The 22,654-nt window shown below is 52.5% G+C and overlaps 2 protein-coding genes across 2 annotated transcripts in view; one reads left to right on the plus strand and one right to left on the minus strand.

Moving 5' to 3' along the window:
* Positions 1-255: 255 nt before the first annotated feature.
* LOC119103922 (tyrosine-protein phosphatase non-receptor type 9-like) lies at positions 256-21,052 on the minus strand. The gene is given in 13 exon segments (XM_037227620.1): positions 256-512; positions 713-902; positions 1,894-2,141; positions 2,474-2,634; positions 4,159-4,511; positions 7,505-7,648; positions 7,901-8,035; positions 17,046-17,186; positions 18,018-18,107; positions 19,570-19,687; positions 20,514-20,572; positions 20,575-20,631; positions 20,986-21,052. Coding segments are annotated over 13 exon segments (1,998 nt in total). The 5' UTR covers positions 21,049-21,052; the 3' UTR covers positions 256-273.
* Positions 21,053-21,209: 157 nt separating this feature from the next.
* LOC119102421 (regulatory-associated protein of mTOR-like) overlaps positions 21,210-22,654 on the plus strand; it is an 8,473-nt gene continuing 7,028 nt past the window's right edge. Inside the window, exon 1 of the mRNA XM_037225787.1 lies at positions 21,210-21,232. Coding sequence (XP_037081682.1) covers positions 21,210-21,232 — 23 coding nt within the window. The remainder of the gene's footprint in view (positions 21,233-22,654) is intronic.

A 22,654-nucleotide genomic window follows, 5' to 3' on the forward strand; every position in this document is an offset into this window, starting at 1 on the left:
CTCACACGCCTGCGGTGCGTCTCTCGGCGACGTAGCAGCTGCCCGCTGGGCCGGCCAGCACGCGCCTCCCGGCGCCTGGGGGCGTCCGGCCCGCCGGCGCCGGGCCACGCCGACCTCAGGCCGGACCGACCCTCAGCCGCCCCGGGCCGGGCCGGGCCGGCGACCGGCGCCGGGCGCCGACGGAGGCCGTGCCGCTGCGACCCGCTCCCGCACACGGCGACCCAGCAGAGCTCGCGGCCCGGCGCGCGGCGCGCCGGCGTACCCGGTGCCGCCTCAGTCGGAGTCGGCGGCGGAACGCTCGGCCAGCAGCTGGACGGCGGCCACCTCCTCGGCCGTCAGGTAGCCGCGCGACACCGCGTAGTCGGCCAACGCCGTGTGGCAGAACACAAACTGGTCGGGCATCTGGATGCTGTGCGCCCGCTGGGAGCGCACCTTCTCCACGGTGCCCTGCACATCCACCGTGCCCACGTCCTCCAGCCGGCGGATGCAGATGTCCAGCGTGCAGAACGTGCCTGTCGGACACGGCGGGCAGTCAGGCAACGGGTCGCGCCGACACCAGCCAACCAACCGGCCAAATGAGCGTCAGCCACTGCCCTCTCACGCTTCCCCGAGTGAAGAGTTCGACACAAGCACGCACGCACCCGCCAGCGCGCACGCCACCCTCGGCAGCGGTCGGGGGCGTTCCACAGGGAACACAGTTGGCGCTCCATACCTGTGCGTCCGATGCCGGCGCTGCAGTGCACCAGTATGGGCGGGCCGAGCGGGTGGCCGCTCCAGGACGGGCTGAGCTCGGCCAGGCGCCGCTCCTGCGTCTGGCGCACGGCCGCCAGGAAGCGCAGCATGGCGTCCGCCGAGTGCGGCACGTTGTAGTCGGGCCACGCCGTGAAGAGGAAGTGGGTCACCTGAACGGACGGGGAGACGGCCGGTCAGGGATCAGAGGTTGGAGGTCAGCGACGCTCCGGGCGTCGCGTCACGACGGCCGACGCTGGACGCGGCTTCGGCATCCGTCCTGCACCAGTCTAGCGACGCCAAACATCGGGTGAAACGAAAGTGACCGCTCTTGAACAACAATTCTGGCCACCTTTCAAGGGAATGTTCTACATTTCAAGATCGCAGCTGCTATCTTCTGAGAGATGGCAGCACGGGCTGGAAGTATTCGCTAAGCTCAATATCGTTATGCGCTTGGTCTTTGGCCCTTTCTCGTGGTGTTATTGCATAATTTATCGGTAAGTTTAAGACGTTTCCTTGCATTCAAACGCTCGGTTAAAGCGATATTCTTAAATTATTTGATTAAAAGTCTGAATTCTGTTGTAGCTAGGGAGAACGTATAACTTCTTATACACGTAGGACAAAACGTAGTTTATGTAAGGCTCTTGAATAATCATCACAGCACTGATTTACTCGATCAAGAGCCGTCGTATCTGGCGGGCGTGCTCGCGAACGCCAGATATGAACAACTCAACAAATATATTTTTATTGGCCTTGATCGCCACATGGCTTATGAAATGGCAGGATTTGCATGACGTTATCATGACGTCATGAGTGTTAACGGAACTTTGAAAGACTCTCCACGATATATCTTTCCACATTTTCGCGGGCGTGAAGCTCAGGAACTAGATATTTTTACGATGGTAGGGCTGTGAACTACACCGAATGATCTTCGAGAGGGCCATTTCAGCTCAAAACCCCGTACAAACATGGAACGCTTCCTTTAACGGACGAATGAGCCTACGACGCAGCCTTCCCATTTGAGAAAAATGGCGATCGGTTTGGAGAACCAGTCCCAAATACACACTGAGCGCATGCGCCCCGCCGATTTACGCCAGACCTAGCCTACGGTCCGCGCCCCGCGTGGTGGGACGGGAGCGGCCGCCGCGCCGAGCGCCGCCTCACCTGGCGCGTCTGCGACGAGCGCGTGTCCGTCAGCAGCAGCTGGCTGACGTTGTAGCAGTCCTCCTGCGTAACGCCCAGGTTCTCGATGGTGAAGAAGCCGTGGCGCGTCTCGTGGCCCAGCTCGAGCGGCCAGTACCGGCCGCACTTGGTGCGGCCCTGCTCCACCAGCCGCGTGGTCATGACGATCAGCAGCACGCGCTGCTCCCACACCATCCGCCAGAAGTCGGCGAACGTACCCGGAATCGGACCTGCCCGGCGCGCGCGCGCTCAGTCACACGGTGACACACAGCCAGACGTGCGGCGGTGCACACGGCACGAGGCGCTCACATCCGGTTCACACAGCGTCACCCGCCGTCGATCTCACACGTGTTCACCTGACACACACGGCCACCGGACTGACGCGGCGGTGCTCACCGCCGGAGACCAGCACCACCGGTACATACGGCGTCCCAAAGGAGAACACGCTCGGACGGAGGCGGCGGCCTGCTCCGCTCGCCGGGTCGGGTCGGGTCGGGTCGGGCTGGGCCGGGCCAGGCCGGCCTGCTCCCCCCCCCCTTCCCCTCCCCAGGGCGGCACCCACCTTGGGACGAGATGAAGGCGTTCTTCTGCTTGTAGCCGTCCACGTAGTTGGCGTTGATGTAGTCCGAGTTGGGGTCGTCGTCGACCTGGGAGAGCGTGACCCGGCTATGGTCGTAGCACAGCACGTCGCTGTACCGGTTCTTGCCGCGGTTGGCCGGTACCCTGGCGGAGCGCAGGGTCGGGTCAGGTCGGGTCGGGCCGTCAGCCGCGCGGTATGGCTCCGACGCCAGGCGCGGCCGCCGCCGCCGGTCAGAAGTAGGTCGAACACCACGCGCATGATGGACAGTTAAATGGCGCAAAAGGGCCCAAGTGACCTTGAATAACGTCAATCACCAGTAAAGATCCCGCCGGCAGTGGGACCCCACAGGACGGGAAGAAAGTGGGGACTGGTGAAAACCTCCAACCCCACTTTCAAAGAGTCGTCCTAACCACCGAACTACGAGGCGCTCAATCCATCCGAGCTTTTTTGCAGGTGAAGATGTGCTCCATGAAATATGGCATATCCGTGTATGGATGCAATTGATAGACCAACATCTTTAGGCTTGTTGGTGTTTACTGTAGAACCCCAACTTCTTTCATCAGAATCCCAACACAATTTCTGAAGAGCTGTACTGCGGCGGTTTTGTTTAGCTAATGACATACAGTAGCAAATGCCAGCAAATGTTACAGTGAAGGCCGCCAGCACAGTGCGTTGGACGCTGGGTTTTCGATAGCCGTCCAGGGACTGTGATGAAAGGACAACTGCTCTACCAGATACAATGGTCGGTAACCCGTGCGCACAGCAGATTGTCAGACTACAGTCTTATATTGATGGCGTGCCTGCAAAAAAAACACATGTCCGAGCAGCCTAGCACATATTACGGATTTGGCTGATTTTCAAGCACATGAGCTGTAAAAGCGAATTTTGAGATCCAGAAGCAGCATTGTTATAATTTGTATTTGTACAAGACCGTTTATCAGACCAGAAGCGTTCATGAACCAGGCATTGCTCTGGATAGCTACCATAAATCGTACCATAGCCAGGTACTGGCCAGGAATTAGAAGCGAAGTTGCATCATGCTCAGAGATAATGGTGACCAGGCACATAGTGCGGCAGTGACTTCACTTCAGGGGACGAAGTTGTGCGGGCAAGACGGGGCTGAACTTTATGCAAATGTGGGCAGACGAACCCCAATATTGAGGATCACATGCACCAATTTGGTGCATGGGCACTCAATGTTAACGGAAGATTTGAGTCGGATTGAGACACCAGGTTGGATCCCCATCGGCTCCTTCCAGCTGCAGGGACGCTGGATGCCAACGCTCAGCAGAAGGCAGCTGTCTCCAACTTAAGCCGGAGCGAATTTCGCCGCCGGTTTTGGACCAGAAGTGAAGGGTAAGGCCAGCCCACTGCCTCACGGTCAGCTGTTGCGGACAGTGCGGTGACGTAGGATGACGCCAGCAGCAGGCGGGCTGTCCGAGGGGACTGTTGGACTGCTGGTCCGTACGTGAAAATCGGGCTAGAGAGCGACAGCGTGCGCAGAGCGTTATGCTGCATCGCGTGTCAGTTTAAAAACTAATGTGCCAATTTCGGAGCACAGTTGTACGACAAATGACCCAAATACGTCTCAGCAGCTAATCCCGGTCGGCGTCTCAACGAACGGCATTGTCTCCCCACATGGGCGATCGGGCTCCAGTGGCACTCACATGGAGTGGTTGAAGGTGCCGGCCGGCGCCTGGGCCTTGATCTCCCAGTAGTCGTCGTACAGCTGTCTGCGCCCCTTGGCCTCCAGCTGGCCGAGCAGCTCCTGCAGCGTGGCGCCGCGGCCGTCGTCCATGTGCAGCGAGTCATCGTCCGAGAAGCCGGAGCTCTCGGAGCAGGCGGCCGGCTCCGGCGAGTGCGAGCCGGCCGGCGGCGGCGTGGCGGCCGCTCGTCGCACGTTGCCGTCGCCGTCCGACGAGAAGGACGCCTCTGACACCTCGCTGGCGCCGCTCGCCTCCGCCGACGAGTTGGCGTTGGCCACATCGTCCACCGTCATGCCGACCCGCTCGCAGTCCAGCTGCACGGACCGGGCAGGTCAGGTCAGGTCAGGTCAGGTCAGGTCAGGTCAGGGGAGCGGAGGCGGAGCGGCCGACCTCATCAGCTCGCTGGCGGCGGCAGATGCCGGGCACGCTAATCCCGCCGGCAGGGGACCACTGGGACCTATGACGTCACTGGCAGGGCATGATATGGTGACAGGCGTGAAACACTATCTGGGAACTCGATTTACCTATGTCGTAGTAACCAGAAACGAGTAAAAATATTTCGACAAGTGTTGTGGCAGCCACACAACTCACTCCGGCAACGCATGCCCAAATTACCTACGTGATTTTGCATCATGGTCCTTATATTCTAAAGCATTCCACAACTCACACCGACGTAACTATGGCGGTTATGATCATGGTTCCGATAGTCATCACATAATTACGGTTACCTATCAAGGTATGAACTAACAAGACCTCTGAAGCCTTCATGATCACGGTAGACTTTCGCGATCTCCCCCCCCCCCCCCCCCTCCCCACACGGCTCCCGCATCCCTTCGATGTTTTTACCCATCCGGACCTTAATGTGACATCTGATGCTCGTGTACCTTGTGCCCCAGACCTTTGAGGATCAATGAAGGCCCTTTCTTAAACGCCTTTTTCCTCGTGCTCATGTGTCTCCAGTGTTTTGGGGGCAGTGATGCTTATGGTCACGTTACATTCTGGGTGTCCCTGTCTCTGTGGCACGTTTGTTTCCGTGTTTTTCCTGATGTTTCTTAGGTTCCAATGCTTTAATTACTCCTGGTATTTCTCAACCGTTCGTTCTCGCGGTCGGCAATATCCCCATGAAGCGGGTGATCCTTGGACGGAGGGAGGGGACACAAACACAGGACCTTTGGGCCCCTGTGTCTTTGGAGGCATCAGCTGCGGCGTTACATTCCACACGGATAAGCAGCGGTCTGCAGCTGGCGCTGAGCTGCGAGCTTCTAGGAGTTTCGGACGCGTTTGGACCCTGATGATGTTATGCCTCTAATGCTTCTGGGAACGATGACCATCTTGAGTACATTCTGGTGGTTCTTTCTACTGGACCTTGCTTTTTGGGGTCAGATATTTTTGGGCTCTCGCTGCGTGTGGGTCTCTAGCGTTTCTTGGGGCCCGGTGTTTCCATGTTGCCTTATGATGGTCCTGAAAGTACTTTACATATGGTTTTGGCCGCAATGTTTTTTGTTGTTTTTTTTTGCTCTCTGTTTGTGTTGGCTATGAACCTTCTGTGGGTTCCAATGTTTCCGAGACCATCCTGCTAGTTCTGTCGGCCCGTGATGTTTCTGCAAACCACTTGACATCTCTTGAGACGCTATAATGTTTCTGGGGCCAGACAGTTTTGTGAATATTTCCGAGCGTACTAACAGTTTGCGTTGTTGGAGCATCACTGCTTTTGCAAACCACTGATGTTGGAGGACCCCATTCCTTCAGGGGACTTATGATTCCAAACCAGATGAGACACCGTAATCAGGGGAAGATCAAAATGCCGGGGGGCTCGCTAGTTCCAGGAGACGTAGATACATCCGGATAGCCACACAGACTCCAAATAGTCAGAGGGCACAGAGCTCTCTCAAAGCCGTCAGTGGCTCCAAAGAATGTCAGGAAGCCTGAAAGCCTGAAGCCTCCAGAAGCGCCCGTGACTCCCTCCCCCATGCCTTGAAACTTAGCGACGTACCCAGAGTTATTGAGGGCGGCAAGGTTCCGTCAAACCAAAACACAACGGACCAGAGACCACAAGGGTCTATAAATTAAATAAAAAACGGGGTTCGCAAAACAGCAGCGTCGCCAGGCCATCGATCCCAGCCAACAGGCAGACTCATGGAAATATCTCAGAAAGATTGAAGGGAGTGCTCCACATATGAAATTGAAGCAAGCAGCAGATGTGATGAAATGAGCTACTTGTATCAGATCGTATGCTTTTATGTGGAAAAGACCGCTCTAGGAAACCAAATGTCTGTACTTAGTTAATATGCTCCTCAACACGTCATTGTTTCATTGCGTCATCGTACCTTGTACAACAATGATTGAGAGCCAATTGACGGCCGTTTCTGGAAATAGTGCTCACAAAAGCCAGGTATGAACGACTGGACAATTATATTTTACTTGGCCTTGATCGCCGAACGACCAACTAACCGGCAGATCTTGAATGGTGTTTGTAAGGCGTCATGCATGCCTGGGTGACCTTGAAATAGTCTCCACATATTTGCGGACGTAAGTTCAGAAACCACAGGGGTTTACTTTCAAAGAACGGCACGACTGTGAACTGCAACGAATGATATTCAGGACGGCTATTTCAGTTCAAAACCCTGTACAAATGTGGAACACAACCTAAACGTCCCACAGAAACATCAGGGCCTTCAGAGACATCAGGCTCTTAGGCGCCAAGGGTCATCAGAGGCGCACACACCACAAATATCAGACCGCCAAGGTATCCAAGACATTATGGACACGAATGACATCAGCGGCCTAACAAGCACCCCCGGATCGAACACGTCACGGTGGCAACGGGCACCAAAACATGGATGATTGCATCACACTGATGTCCTACGTCGCATCAATTAAAGTGGTCTTTCAGTTCACGTCTCTGTCAGCGAGCCACCGGCTCGTCAAAGTCGGAAACTTTGACGTGAAATTGCGGACTAGTTATCACTGTACATGATGCTGGACGGTTCACATGAGCTCTCCAACAACAGAATTCATTTTGATTAAATATAAAGCGTAGGACGCCTGTCAAAGCAGTGAGCTGCACTCACGTCCCTCAACGACCACGACCAAAATATCCAAGTGGCCAGCCAATCCGTTGGAACAGTGCCGCCGAGTTCCCGGCGTCATTGAACGTACGTTACAGTTGCGTTCGACAAAAAGCAGCGGCTAGTTTTCACCACCTTCGTGAGCTGCCAGCCCCATCGCCAGGTGAATTGTCATAATCTTTCAACAAGCAGCGGCAGCCCTGGCGTGGCCCTCACCTGGGTGAGGCCGCCGCTCTCACCTGGGTGAGGCTGATGTCGCAGAGGTCACCATCCGTCCTGTTACTCATCGACATGTGGCATTCGCGCAGCCACTGGGCATGGTCGGCGTGCAGCGTTCCGCCAAACTGCACCGGCAGCGACTCGCGAGCTATGTGCAGCGACAACTGCAGCAGGACACGCCAACCCTCACTTGGCGCCGGCGCCGGCAGATGGCAGGGCAGCACCACGCAGCAAAACAACGGCGGGCCTCAAACCAAAAACGGCCTACGCCAACCAATCTGGATACCAGGTGAACAAACACAAACAAGCGTGGTAAGCTTGAACCAAGCACCTAGCGTCACACCATACCGCGCGTGCTCACAGCCAAGATGGCGCGCCAGGACGCCGTCGGCGCTCGGCCGGTCGCCGGCACCCACCTGAGGCCTGCTGACAGTCCACACTCGGTCGCGGAGCTTCTCACGCACGAACAGGCGCAGGATCTTGAAGGGCGCGCGGAACCAGAGCGGCGCCGTCACGATCAGCACTTTCTTCAGTCGCGCCGGGTAGCCGCCCTGCCGGCGGCAGAGGCGGCCATCAGCTGAGCCGGAGCCAACGCCGGGCCGCGGCACGGCACGGCACGGCAAGGCACAGGCACAGGGCGGCCCTCCGCCGGTGGCAGAGGAGGCCATCAGCCGAGCTGGAGCCGGAAGTGACGCCGGGTCGAGGCACGGCACGGCAAAGGCACAGGGCGGCCCTCCGGTCGCGGCAGAGGCGGCCATCAGCCGAGCCGGAGCCGGAGCCGGGTCGCAACACGACATGGCACGGCACGGCACAGGCACAGAGCGGCCCTCTGCCGCACGCCGACATACACGGGCGAGACACAGCCAGCACGTGGCGCGCGTGTGTGCGTGGCCACGCCGGAGCAGGGTTTGGCGCTGAGTGGATCGATAGCGCGGATTGCTGGCGGGTAGGAGACTCCACTTCCAATACATGCTGGATTGGACGTCTGTGGCGGGACACGCAATTCGCATGGCGCTTAATTGGCCGCACCTTCACTCAGCCACGGCGTCGCATGCATGCTTGCAAGCGTGTTGACATCAACACAGATTCCATGGGAGGCATCGTGCCAGCGAAAAATGTTCCAATTTTTGTGGTCTCTGACAAACATCGACAAGAAGTTACCTTTGGTTTTGCGACGGCTGAAAAAACTTTCCATCCCCCAGCATACAAAAGCACCAACTTTCGCGTTCACTCATTAAAAGTTCTACTAATTGCGTAGAAACACTATGGTACGACTACTGGAGCCGCATAGTGATAAGCTACTACTACGTTTGGGTCTTCTACAGTCTGACAGTGTCTGGGCCTTCTCGGGTCCACTCAGGGCAACAAAAACCGCAAGGTTACGATCGATAAAACGACTGACAAAGAAAATGACAATGATTCAGGAAGACATGCAGTAACTTTCTACGATGTCTGTGCTTCATGGCGCCGGAGGCAGCGTACGCCCGTGGCCCGACTTCCAGTCACTTCTATCTGACGATACTCGAGTGGTGTCTGTGCTAACAGTGTCGGAGCTTGGCCAGCATCCAAATGTTAGTCTGCACTGCCCGAGATTACACCTGGTGTCTACGTCAGTACCCACCATGATTTGCTGGCGCCCATGCATTTAGGGCCATGCTGGTAGGTTTCCGCCGCTAGGGCATTGTTTGCGGACTAACGGCATCCCAATTTTTTTCCCATTCGCAAAGCAAAAGGCGACCAGCCAAATCATCCAATCACTGTGTTTACGGATATTGAACCACTCACTGGTTTTCTTACTGGTTTTACGATAGCCAGCCACTCACTGGTTTTGAACAATGGGAATCGTGGGTTGAGACCAGCATACCATGACAGAAAAGTCGGAGTTGTACACACTCCGCAGTGGAGACCAGAGGATACAGTGACAGGAGGATGGTGAGCTTAGCCAAGGGTACCGTTCTCACACGTGCCATTGCGACTGTTGCCATCTTGGTGTCCTCACGGACTGTCGTGAGAGATGGCCACGGATCGCCTGCGCTCAGCGGCCCTGTGCCATCAGGTCATTGGCTGGGAGCCGCCGGCCGCCAACGCCATTCGGTGCGGACCTCAGCAGGTGCGGGGCCACAGCCCTGGCACGCTTGTTCAGTGAGACGATCGCGCTTCAGAACCAAGGAATCGCTTCGCATGACGGACGGGCTGCGTTCGAGAAGCATACATCTTATAAGACTGGTTTTCTCCGGGGGTCTCGTCCTAGTGAAACTTCCAAAAAAGGGTTGAAAAAGGTCTTTTTCAATTTTTTCAAGTCAATTTTTCCAATGCCAAGCTTAAGGCCTCGCCTAAATTTTATGAAAGTTGAGGGTGCTGCCACAGCTTCCCAAAACAGTTCAGTACGGGCCATGCTTGTCGGCATAAGCTCCCTCGATAGATTCGTCGCAAACAGCAACATTCCTAAGCAATCCTTATTAAGGTTTTGTGTAGACTTATGTAAGATAAAACTCATTTCGCTTCTTGCTTGCTACTGCCACGTGAGCCAACATTGCAGTGCTACAGAAATAATGGTCAAAAGCGTTTAGAACAATTGTTTTGGGTGGATCAGCAGATTTTTGACAGTACAATGGTGTAGCCAAGCGAGAATTTTAAGTGGCCAAAATGGGCCCATGGCCCCATGGCCGCATGGGCCAAAAACTTTGGCAGTTTACGCAGCTTGCCGTTCAAAGCTCCTAGCATTCTTTAGCAGTTTAAGACGCACACTGGGCTTTTTTAGCATCGAAAACAGGAGCTCGATGCCTCAAACTAGGGTCGCGAGCCTAAATACCCCCTTCCGACTAAACCATCGGGACCCTCATGTAGCAACGAAATGGGGCTACTCTTGCCTGAAGTGACCTCATGCACCGATTTGGCCCTCTTTTGGACAAAATCCTAGCTACACCAATGGATATATATATATATATATATATATATATATATAAATGCATGTATATGTATGTATGTATATGTACCATTGTTTGGATACTATGCCTAGACTTTCGCCGGTACGCGAGACCACTCACCAAATGTTTTTGGAAAGAGCAGATGCCACGCAGATTTTGTCTAAAGTTTTGGAGGAATTACACCATGAATGCCTAAATGTACCCCGACATGAAGAGCCAAGGCATCATTACATTTAAATATGCAGTATATCACAGTTGAGCGATGTCTCGTTCAAGGCTATCTAACGATCTCGTTCAGCCCGCGCACATTTCGTCTCACTTGGTCCAAAGTCATTTTGCGGCATCGATGGACTACTGGTAGCTGCGTCAATATGCCAGAACCTGGTAGCCACAGGTTACCACGGCCGTTTGTGGCAGCGACATCCAGTGTATCAGTCTTCCTAGCGCCGCGCTGTGGGGCAAGATGCCTGGGTGGTTGAACCAGGTCCTCTACAAATAGCCATAATCGTTATTGACAACACAAAACTGGTTACTACGCTAGACTCCCGATATGCTAGTGAGCTCAAAACACATAGACTTTACACGAACAAGCAAATTAAGAAAATTTCAATCGCGCCCAATGTCATACGTACCTCGACGATGCGTTTATTTTTGCATTTCAAAGATTACAAGGGCGATATTAATTTTGGCATCCCCCGACCTTTTCGTACTTTGAATCGACAGAACTTACAAATCAAATGTGAGAAATGCGTAAATATTCGACATACGTGGCGAAGCCATACATAAAGGATGGCTACTACAATAAATGCATTGTATTGTTTCTATAGCCTTGCATATCACCACAACGCACGCAGAAAAACTGAACTCGTCGGTGCCAGATTAGCTAGGGCACCTCGGCCGTCGCTGACCGTTTCGTCACACCGGCGACTGCGCGGCCGGAGCAGCGGGATAGCGGCGTCATGGCGGCCCGTGCAGGCCGGCTCGGCGCCGGCGGTCGGCCCGGTGCCGACGCCGCTCACCTGGCTGACGTCGCGGGCGGGGGCGGGCGGGCCGGGCCAGGCCGGAGCCGGGGGCGGGGGCGGGCGGCCGCCGGGCCGCGGGCCGCGCCGCTCGGCGACGGCTCAGGTCCCCGCGGGCGGGCGGCGGCGCGCGGCGAGCGAGCGGGCCGGCCGGCGGCAGAGGGTGGCCCGCACTGGCCGGCCGCCGCCGCTCAGCTGTCTCCGGCCCGTATCGACCAGACATCGGCGGCAGCGGCGGCGGCGGCGCCGGCGGCCGCCTAGGGGCACGCACCAGCCGCCGCCAGCCGAGGGGAGCCCCTTTGTCCAGCCGGGACGGCTCCCCTGAGCTGCGGTCGATGCCGGCCGCACGGACGGGTGCCATTCGGAGCGCCCGCGGCGGCACGCACTGCTCGGGGCTCAGCCAGGCTGGCGCTGTCGCCAGCCCCGCCGCTGGCTCCGGCTGAGGCTCCAGTCCCGGCACGCGGGGGTGGGCCTCGCCGCGGACCGGCTCACCGGCGTCGGATCACCGCGCCACCGCCGGGCAAGGGACCCAAGTGTGACGCGGCGCCCCTCTTCAGCAGGTCGGAGGCGTCCGTACCCGGCGCCACGGCAGATCGACTGCATTATCACCGTCCGGCCATACGGCAGTCGGCTTTGCCAAACAAATGAATATATGTCAATTTTTCATCGGCCAATTCAAGAGAAAGAAACGAGATTTCGTCACGGACCTTTCTGCATTCAAACGGCGTTTCCAGAGACGATCAGTGCTTGCTGATATTAAAATAAGCACGTATGGATAAATGCGGCCTTTGGTCTCAGGAAAAACGAGGCTTCTGCTGCTACCAGTCCGATAACGAGGAAAACAGGCCATTCCAAAAAGAGGCTTTCAACCCTACAAAATATCGAATCATCGTCTAGCGGAAATATCGCCGCTTTGTGTCTTTCAACAGACCCGTCATTGGCTACAACTTTGGCATAGCTGTGGGAATCACCTACTCGCCTCCCGTACAGCGCATGTTCAAGTCTAACCGCTGCAGAACTGTTATGGTGTAAATATTCGGAGAGACACCAAATAGGAACATATAAAACCACCACGTTCTACGTCTTTAGCTCCAAAACGACTTTTGGAGAGGACTTATTCCTCAAACCTCCTGCTAGGCGCATCCCATTCCACAGTGCGACAGTGAGCCGTCTGACGGCCCGCACTGTCTTCATTCACCTGGACATGCTATCGCGTCACTGTATGACAAGTTTGCACAAATGGTATAGCTAATACCCTTTTGAAAACAGCGTCATTCGTCGCATGCCAGCTCCTTAACACGCGCTCGGGTGGGGAGTCGATTTGACCCCCACCCCACGAAGTTTTTTTCCGGAATGGTTTCCGAACGGCGTGGCGTAGCCGCAACACATTTTGCCTGGCAGTACGCAAGTGAATAGCAGATTGCTTGGTATCAAAAATTTACATGTACCTTGTAAGGTCGCTGACCTACAGCAGGTCAAAGTCAGGCCGCAGATTCAGCGAAGTCCATTTCTAGAGAACCGTTCAATCTCATGCAACAACGGAGAGTCAGACGGAGCCATACATCTCTGAGATACCTTCTTACGGCAGCACAACGTTTGAATGAACACATTCCATCGACCTAGGATTACGTGTGGACGTCAAACCAAGGTCAAAACCAACATGCTATATGACTCAGGGGCTTGCTGTATGAGGTGGTTTCTGGTGCCCATTTCTAATTAATTGAAAATAGGAACGGCACTATACATCTTCAATGGACTTCTTATAGGTTGAAGAGGTCAATGACCTAAAGTAACCGAGGTCAATATTTTGGTTTGCAGGACGTGCTGCCTAGCGTAATCTTTGTTGCTTATTCAAACACAGAACCCAAAGTAGTCTTGTATGATTTTGGTCACGATGACTCTAAAAAGGTTAAACAAGATCACTGAACTTGAATGAGCATGTGACCTTTTTACAACAGATATCTAGGTTGTAGGGGTACTTTGGAGACCAACCTGGAGCTTGACCGTGTCTGCCCTTGTTTGACCGGAATGTCATAACCTAGGAACCTCAAACTTTGACCTAAGTGAGTTCACGTACAGGCCAGCACACCCGTAAATTTGGCGCCTCTGGCTCTCTTAGTACCTGATACCTCAGGGGATCCAAATGACACCCCAAACGAAGGGTGTCCAACCGGTCACCCGGGCGCGTGTTGACATGCAATATACATACATACATACATACACACATGTATATATATATATATATATACATTATATATATATATATATATATATATATATATATATATATATATATATTGTGAGAGCAACAGGCGCCTGCCGCGGTGAACAGTCGCCGACTGAAATGTAATGCGAAGGCGGGGACAGGAGTGGCACCATCAGTATGGCGGACCACTCAGAAACCTTCAGCCTGGCAGCGACCCCGACAGTGACGGCACTGGGGCGAGTCAAGGGATCCACTTAGCGCCTTCAACACGGGGCGAAAGCGGGGACACGGCGCGGTTCTGTGAGGCACGGAGGGTCTCCGCGGTCAGCTGTTCGTTCGCTGATCTGCTGGGCGGACAGCTGGACGGACGGACCGGCAGGACACTCCAGTCGGGCGGACGGCCAGGGCAGCGAGCCGCGAGTCCGTCCAGGGGTACTCGGGTGCTTGGAACAGCGCTGGACGTGAACAATGTGAAAGTGGCATTCACCACGACGTCGTTCAGTACGGAAGATACCCGACAGCACTTTACCCGACGCCGAGTCCGAAACAGTTTTCACCAATGCGGATGGGGGCTAATAATATGACCCCAACAGTCAGCCAGCTTCGTCTGGTGGCAAACAATAAAATCTCTCGCTGGCCATCCGTCTCAAAGACGATCGGGGCGGCCCATTTGAACGGGACCCATCCGGCTAACCGTCACAAACAAGCGAGCGGAGCTGCGGTGAGTACAGCCGGAGGTCGATTAGACGCCGGTAAGGACCATACAGCCAAAGATCGACGACTGTACCGACCGCGTGATCTAACTTTTCGAAAACATTTGAAGCGTTCGAAAAGGTCTGACTTATAGATACTAATCTCGTCGAGCGAAAGTGAAAACTGAACGGGACCGAAGGAAAAATACCAGCACCGAAGTCGTAGTGTCGCGCTGATAGAGCAGCTAGACGGGCAAAACTAACCGCAAAAACAATCACTTTATTTTCACCTGTAAGAGACTTCGAGCCTCCCGAACGCGACAAAAGCAAAAACCACGGCGCTGAAGACAATTAGTAAGCACTTCAGACGGAAAGAAATCTCTCCACCGGTGAAATGAGGACTGCAAGCCGTAAGCAAAACGCGACAAGGCCATCTGTAGGTTTTTCAAGCCGACTTGCACAAAACACGATCTATGAGTGCCAGCTGAACAGCAAACGATCAGAGGGGCATGATGAGAACAAATTCGACGTACACATCGGTGCTCTCTCGCATGGCTGAAGAGAAATTACACAATATGCCGCTGGAGGCCGCAACAGCAGAACTCCCGCTCCAAGTTTTCCACGATGAGCATCGTTCTCATCTAGTTCCATGAGCAATCGAGACCGATTGGCGTTGACGGCACCCCCTAGCGAAGCCGCTCCAGAGCTCATGGTTAGTGGATCATGGTTCTGTGGCGGCACCGGCTGATCGCGACGCCGCACCTGGACGGCGCGGCGGTGGCGCCACCTAGACGGTCTCAATAGAAAACTGTCGGCTCGAATGGTGCAAGCACGATCCAGTGCGGTCTGAATAGAAACGGCATAGCGCTGTAAACCAAATCTTGGAAGATCTTTGCGAAAATCTTAATTCAGCGGTGAAACAACCCACAGATCCGAAAACTTTTCCTCATAAGTGCAGTTGAGTCGCCAGGCGCGTCCTGCGACATGTGATGCATGCTAACGACATCGTTGATGTTTGTCGAATAAAACCGGAAGAAATGGGTTGCATGGTTTCATGGGACATTTGACACCTTAGCACAGCTAGGTGTTTCTTAAAAGTGGGTTCCTTCTCCCCTTCGTTCATGCATACGGCATTCAATGTGCCCTCAGGTCTGATCGTTCAATAATTTCTCCCAGTGTAACGCAGACGAATGTTTATGGCCAAGTTTAAGCACGTTCAATATCCCATGATTGAAAAATCGTCAGCATGTAAAAATAATAAAAAAGATAGATGTAGACACTGTTCACCAGTATTCAGCCCCTCTTGACGCAACCAATCTCGGACAGAATAACAAGGTGTACGGCTCATAGAAAACGATAAGCTCTTTGTTACATACGATAAGTAAGCACACGAGACAAAACAGCGCATTACAATTACCCAGATGAGCGGAGACAACAGTTATTGTAAAAGAGGTAATGAAGGAAGAAGATGACAGCAACGAATGGAGGCAAAACTGAACTCGACACAGTTATGGATGAGAGGCAAAGATGCGATACATACATGCAAAAATGAGTAGTATCAAAAGAAAGAAAATATATGGACGGAACGAACATGATACCTGGACGCTCCCAGCATGGACAGGGAGAAATATGTTTACATTGTAAGTAGCACTGACATTTACACTTTGTTTAAAGATGTTGACAGCTTGGAGAACAAGATATGGAGAAACCAACAAATTTCAGTTTTTAATGAAGGAGATACATTAGCGCTGGCAAGAGATACAGATTCGCAACACCTAGTAGAACTCTTCCCAAACACAAGTAAAGAAAACAGTAGTCATATTGCGATAACATTAGCGATCTTAAAACATCTTTCGGAGAATATTAGGCGACGCTTAACGGTCCAACAGGGAAGATCACAAAGATCTATAAGCCAGCAAGAATGCTAAAGCTCTGCAGAAGATGGGAAATCATACATCAATCGCTCTGAACCCAAATCATTCAGAAAAAGATCAGGAGCCAAAGGCCACTCTTGCTTGCATCAATACACCCAGACCCGCCATGATTCAGTTCCGAAAAGCTTAGGTTTCCTGCCCACACGTACAAGGTATCTAAACTGAACATGCTAAGCTACCCAGCGAGGTAGCGCGGCGCATTGTAACGACTGCGCCGAGCTTCAGCCACCCCGACCAAAGGACATATACAAAAGACCCTTGGACTCAGACCACTGCCTGGGCGAGCACGTCCGTATCTCGGACGTTACACGTGAGACGTTATTCACTGCGGTTTGAGTAGGCCCTTGGACCCACCTTGTGTTGTTTCCATAAGCGGGACCATATAGGAAAAGCATTGCTTGAAAGCGCCTGTCGTTGAAAACCCACAGCGTGGAAGTAAGCTAGGCTTCTATTAACCACTCTTCGTCCAATTTCATTTGATGCCTTATGCATCAATAAGAAATAACGTGTGTCTTAAATTAGACTTTCCTTCTCGTACCCATTCATTTTTTTCCGCAAAAACACGCTTCCAGCAGCCACAATAGCCCTCGGCTACAATGAAATGCGAATTATGCAACAGGTCGGCACGTTTGCGGCACACGCCACCGCGCTCCCTGCACCGAATGAGACCAAACTGTAACCAGTAGTACGCTCCCGCAATTCACAAACGACGGTACTGCAGCCTAGCTACGGATGGTTCCGAACATCCGCCACCCCCCGCCACCGCGCCGCCGCTCTGCCCACCTTGAGAAGGTTGAGTATCTTCTGACTGAGGTCGTAATCAAAGTTGGAGTATTTAGAGTCGGACATGTCGTAGATGAAGACGAGGCCGTTGCGCTGGGCGTCGATGTTCTCCATGGCCACGTCCAACTGGTACACGATGCCCTGCCGAGCCGAGCGCGTCACACCGGTTATCAGGCGCCACTCCCCGCTCCGGGACGCCCCCCCCCCCCTTACGCGATGCCCCCCCCCCCCCAAACGCGATGCCCCCTCCGGGGCGCCCCCGGACACCATGGGCGTCGCAGAGATATCTCCACGCCATAGATTGTGGATAGCTTCAGGGAATGACGATGGCTGCATTTATTGACGTCACCGGACATTACAACACTGCACAGAAGTTCACTAAACTGGCATCTTGTTGCTTACAGGAGCACTACACCTCGTCGGTAATATGCGTGTGGTTCTGTACTCGCTTTCAGCTTAACGTGACAAACATGGGAACTTACGAGTTTACCGCGTCAAATCCTCTCCGTATCAACGGCATTACACCTACGTAAGCCCAACAACCGGCCAGGGACAAACTGAACGCCCAGCCAACGAATAGCCACCGCTTGCGTCCGTCGCTCTCTACATGGACAGAACGGGATGCTTCGCCTAATTCATGTGATTGTTATCGCTGGTTATCGCAAAACACATTGAAAATGGCTTCAACCAAAGGCACCTGACGTTTCCACTTGGCCACCCGCATGCAAATATAACTTCGCAAATTTAGCTACGGCCGAAACATCCAGTGTCTTGACATGCCAACTTCTCCAACCAGCCCATGCAACAAGTCACTACCTCCGTGTTACAGATCGGTACAGCATGCGCCCGTAAAACACCCGTCTGAGCGAATACGTAACGACGAGCTCACTGCAGTGGACGTCGTTGGCCGTTCAGATGGAAGACCAAAGCAGTCTGAGAGTGGGTAGACACCGAGCGCGCCGTCGGACTGACCTGCAGCGTGTCCTTGTGGGTGGAGAGGTGCGGGTTGTGCAGCCGGGCCGTAAACAGGGCGATCGAGGCGCCGCAGCTGTCCCGCACCGGCTGCACCGGCACAGAGTCAGATGCGGCACAGCCGGGCACAGGGCCGACAACGGCACAACGCCAGGGCGGAACGATGGCGCAACGGCACGCAGGGGAACACAGCGGGACAACGGTGCAACGGTACGTGACGAGACGACGGTACCCACAATCAGAACGAAGAACACAGGTGTATGAGATCAGACGGTGACACAGCCGTACAGAGCGCAGGACGGTGGGGAGACGGTACACACCAGCAGACGGTGGGACCACGGTATGTAGGGCAGACGGTGGCGGTACACAGTCAGGCTGCGAGACAGCGTCATAGTCCCAGGTGGCGGGACAATCATACATAGGGTCAGGTCGTTGGAATACGGAACATAGCACCAGGAGGTGGGGCAACGGTACAGAGGGTCGGATGGTGGGACAACATTGCAGAGGGTCAGGTGGTGAGACAAGAGTGCGGAGGGTCAGGTGGTTTAACGACAGTGCATGGGGTCAGATGGTGGGACAACGGCGCATAATGCCAGGTGGTGGGAACACAGAACACAGCCTCCTGTGGCGGAACAACAGTACAGAGGGTTATACTATGGATGGTGATGCATCTGGGGGTCGTGTGATAAGACAACAGCACTTGAATTAAGAAATGGAGGGGGGAGGCAACAGTTATCAGGGCCAGACAAGGAGACAACAGTACACATGGTCCTACAGAATGATGGCGGCACACCAGGTGGGGGCGGCGCATCACTGATCCATACGACCACACCATATACAAGATCAGGCGACCGCGCACTGGTACCAATGGTCAACGTACAGCTTCAGATGGGACCCAACAGTACACAGGGCCAGAGGGAGAGACAAGAGTGTTCTGGGTACCACGACAGGACTGCAGCACACGGTCACATAACGGAAAAACGGCTCGAAAACGGAAAACGACAATCCCGACCGACGACATGACAACCGCGGTGCGTGGGTGCCGTTGTCGGGGGAACGGTGGACAGGAGGCAGGGCGGCGAGGAAGGCGGATGGTGCGCATGGCTGAACAGGGGACAGAGGTACACATACCAGATGAAGGGACAGGAGAACAAGTGGTCAGGCAGTGGCACAGAGGTAGAATCTGATAAGATAATGGCGCACATGGTCACAGGGCGGCGCAACGGTGCGCAGGGTCTTAGAATGGCGCAATGGTACACAGGGTCACAGGACAGCAAAATGGTGCACAGGGTCACAGGACGGCGCAGTGGTACACACCGTCACACGGCAGGACAGCGGTACGACGTTTTGGTGGCGGGACAGTGGCACACAGGGTCAAGCAGTGCTGCAATGGTAAACAGGGCTCGACAGCAGGACAACAGCAGGTGAATATGAAGCACATTACATCGCATAAACACCGTAGCCTATCATGCGACATGTGACGACCCAGCCGGCCGCTGCATCAAACGATTCGCTGCCAAACGCCCTGCTGCTATGATTGTCACCTACTTACCAACAGAGTGAACTTTTTCATCTCGAGTTCACTTTTCAGCGGGTCTTCATGGGGGTGAAAGTCGGTCAGGTTTTCCATCAGCCGTGTCCGTTCGTGCTGCTCGTAAAGCGTCAGTGCCCTGGCAAAACAAAGAAGTCGACACGAACCAATTATGCGTCGGGCGGGTACGGCCGAAGTTGCGAAATAAAGAAAAAAATGCAAATGGTGTGAATTACACTAGCCCTGGAAGAGGAAAATAAATATTGCCTGAAGAAAGAAATGCACAATGAATCTAAGGGCATACAACTTTGTGAGTCTGTATCAGGTCTTAGTGTTTAACAAGTCACATATCAGCGATTAGAGAATGGTTTATGTGCATGCTGTTAAAATAGCTGTGGCATTATTTTGACATATTTAGTCATTTTGCATTTCAGTGAGCCTGATTCCAGGGATGTCTTGTGTACAATCCAGTATCAACTGACTCAGGGATGGGTCAAAACTTCTCCAAGTCAACTAACAACTTTTCGAGATTACAAAGATACACAAGGTACTGCAGAGCTGCCTCAAAACAACATAGTTTGTTACATGTAAAAACAGTTTATTGTTCCTCAAGTGTTGTTTGATTTTGATCAGAATAAGAATGGGCATAACCTTGCCATTCCAAGATGTTGCCTGCTCAGCATGGCAACATTGGTTGCAATAGGTACCTCAAGATACAGCATCCTCACCAAAAACCTATTTTTACTCAACCTTACGACAATCATATCCTAACCTTCGCCATAACTTGTTTTTCACCACCCACTTATCCCTTAATTCATCCCACATAACTATGTGCATAAAAGTGGGAAGAATGTGACCGAGACTGTACCGCGAAAACGTGTCTGAAAGTCAAATATGAACACTGCTTGTTCCCAATTCATGATTAGCTTTGCTCCCGGTCAACCAGCTCCACTGCTGTTACTTGCCTATCCACATCAAACTTGCGAGCCATGAGGAACTTGACAGCAGTTTTCCACGTGATAGGGACCAGCCTCCCTTCCTGTTGCGAGCCTTGTTCACAAGTTCCAAGAACTTCTGTGTGGCCTGTGGGCAAAAGCAGTTGGGGTCATGTTCTATAACAAATCCAGGTGAGGGACCCTATGTCTTTCAATAGCTTTCTTGCTACATCATTTCATTTTATTATATTTCATTTCTGTAAGTAGTAACCCATCATCATCATTCTGAAGAATCTAGAACAAAGGAGCATGCAACTAAACTTATTTTTGGCAATGTAGCCATGATCAAACACTCCTATGTATCCAACACACAAACCTAAAATATAAGAACATTCAAAAGAGTATGGCTGACCACATGTCCCAGAAGAGCAGACTGTGGGAACAGAGCCCCTACCCCATACCTGTATGCATAGTTTGACGCAAAATGGCATTATCTACTTACCACTTCCTCATCATTTGACAAGGGTGATGCCATCTTCATTTCCAATGCCTGTGTTATCTTCATAGAACTGTGGAATGATACATGCAAGTGAACAGGTGCACAGCAGCAAACCAGGAGATATTGCAGTGCTGGAAGAATGTGCAAACATGTGGCAACTGCCTTTCAGTGAGAAACTGCACATAGCCCTGTGTATTCGGCAAAAAAATCATCAACATAAGTGCACCATGGAAGAAAGTGCATCAAAGCAGTTAGTGTAGTTTAAGAACCCCAAAAAGCATTGGTGCTGATTGGGCTGTCCTTTGCTCTGTTACTCAGATATTTGGCAGGCCTTACTATAAATTCATTCATAGACATTGGGTCTCTGCCTTTGCTGTGCAAAGCTTTGGAAGGGTCTTACCTTAAATATGGCAATTGCATGTGAGGCTCAATGTAATGTGGAAACCAATACTTTAAAACAGTAAAAAAGACATCAACCAAGCTGTTTTGGAGAGTGACAAACCTTGAGTATGAGGAGAGGCTTATGGCATACAAACTACTAAGCATGTGCTAACTGGGGAGAAGTAGGGGAAACATGTTCATAGAGTACCAGAAAATCACATGCAAAGATTCAACCCTGAAAAAACTATTCCAGCATGACACAATCAAAGACACCCTCACAGATCACAACACTCAGACACCATAAAGCCCAAGAAACCCACCATAGTCTTTATTGCCACAATATATGTGTGTGGTGTGTGGTAAATGAATGGGATATCATGCCAACTTAGGTTCTTGAATCTCCTAGTGAAAATACCTACAAAAAGTGTTAGGAAAAGCCCTAGACACATACAATCTACAGAACCAGGCCCAGACAGCCATAATGCAAGTTCTGACCATCATGTCCTGCTGGAAGTACCTGAAAGCTATCAGTACAAACCTTCAAAGGAGCAGCACTGATCAGGGTCTTTCAGGTCCTTTTGGAACTTTCCTTCCCAAATGTTATTTGCCAATCTGCCAAAAATGGCAGACCAGTAGACCAATGCTTAGGGCCAGGCTTGATCCTCTGCTTGGGGGTGGGGGCCAGTGATATCTGATGATCAGGGGAAAGTCAAGGTTTTCCTGAGAATCAAACTCACATCTAATGGCTACTTTTATTTCCACTGCTATGTTTATAAATGGTCAAAATAGCTCCAGATCCTCCATCCAATATTTGGCATGTGTTTCGGTCACCTTAGAGTAATTAAATAGTAGTTACAGCAGTTAAAAAGGAGTCTTCTTTACCTTAGAGCATATAGGTATGCATCTAGATGACTGGTTGGTTAATTTGTCCCTCCCCTTAAACCTCAATTACTTAAAGAGCTGGAGACACAATTCACCAGGCATATACAGCTGTATGTGAGTTTACTTGCATCAAATTTTGAGGTTCCTTGGTCATGACCATGAGTTCAAATAAGGTTAAAAGGTACCCAACTTCAGATCAGATGAGCCTTTAGATTGCTTTGATTTTTAATTTCCAAACCATCAGGGATTAAGCTAGGTAGCACATTTTTCAACCAAGATTTACCAGTGTAATTTAAATCAGTGACCTCTAATTTTCATTAGGGACCTCCAATTTTCATCAAGTCCAAGTAACACATCTGTCCATGTCCCTGTCTCAAGAAATCTGAAAAGACCACCAAAAACACATGTA

Source organism: Pollicipes pollicipes, unplaced genomic scaffold, assembly GCF_011947565.3.
Source record: "Pollicipes pollicipes isolate AB1234 unplaced genomic scaffold, Ppol_2.1 Scaffold_5724;HRSCAF=6776_pilon_pilon_pilon, whole genome shotgun sequence".
Classification (NCBI taxonomy): Eukaryota; Metazoa; Arthropoda; class Thecostraca; order Pollicipedomorpha; family Pollicipedidae; genus Pollicipes; species Pollicipes pollicipes.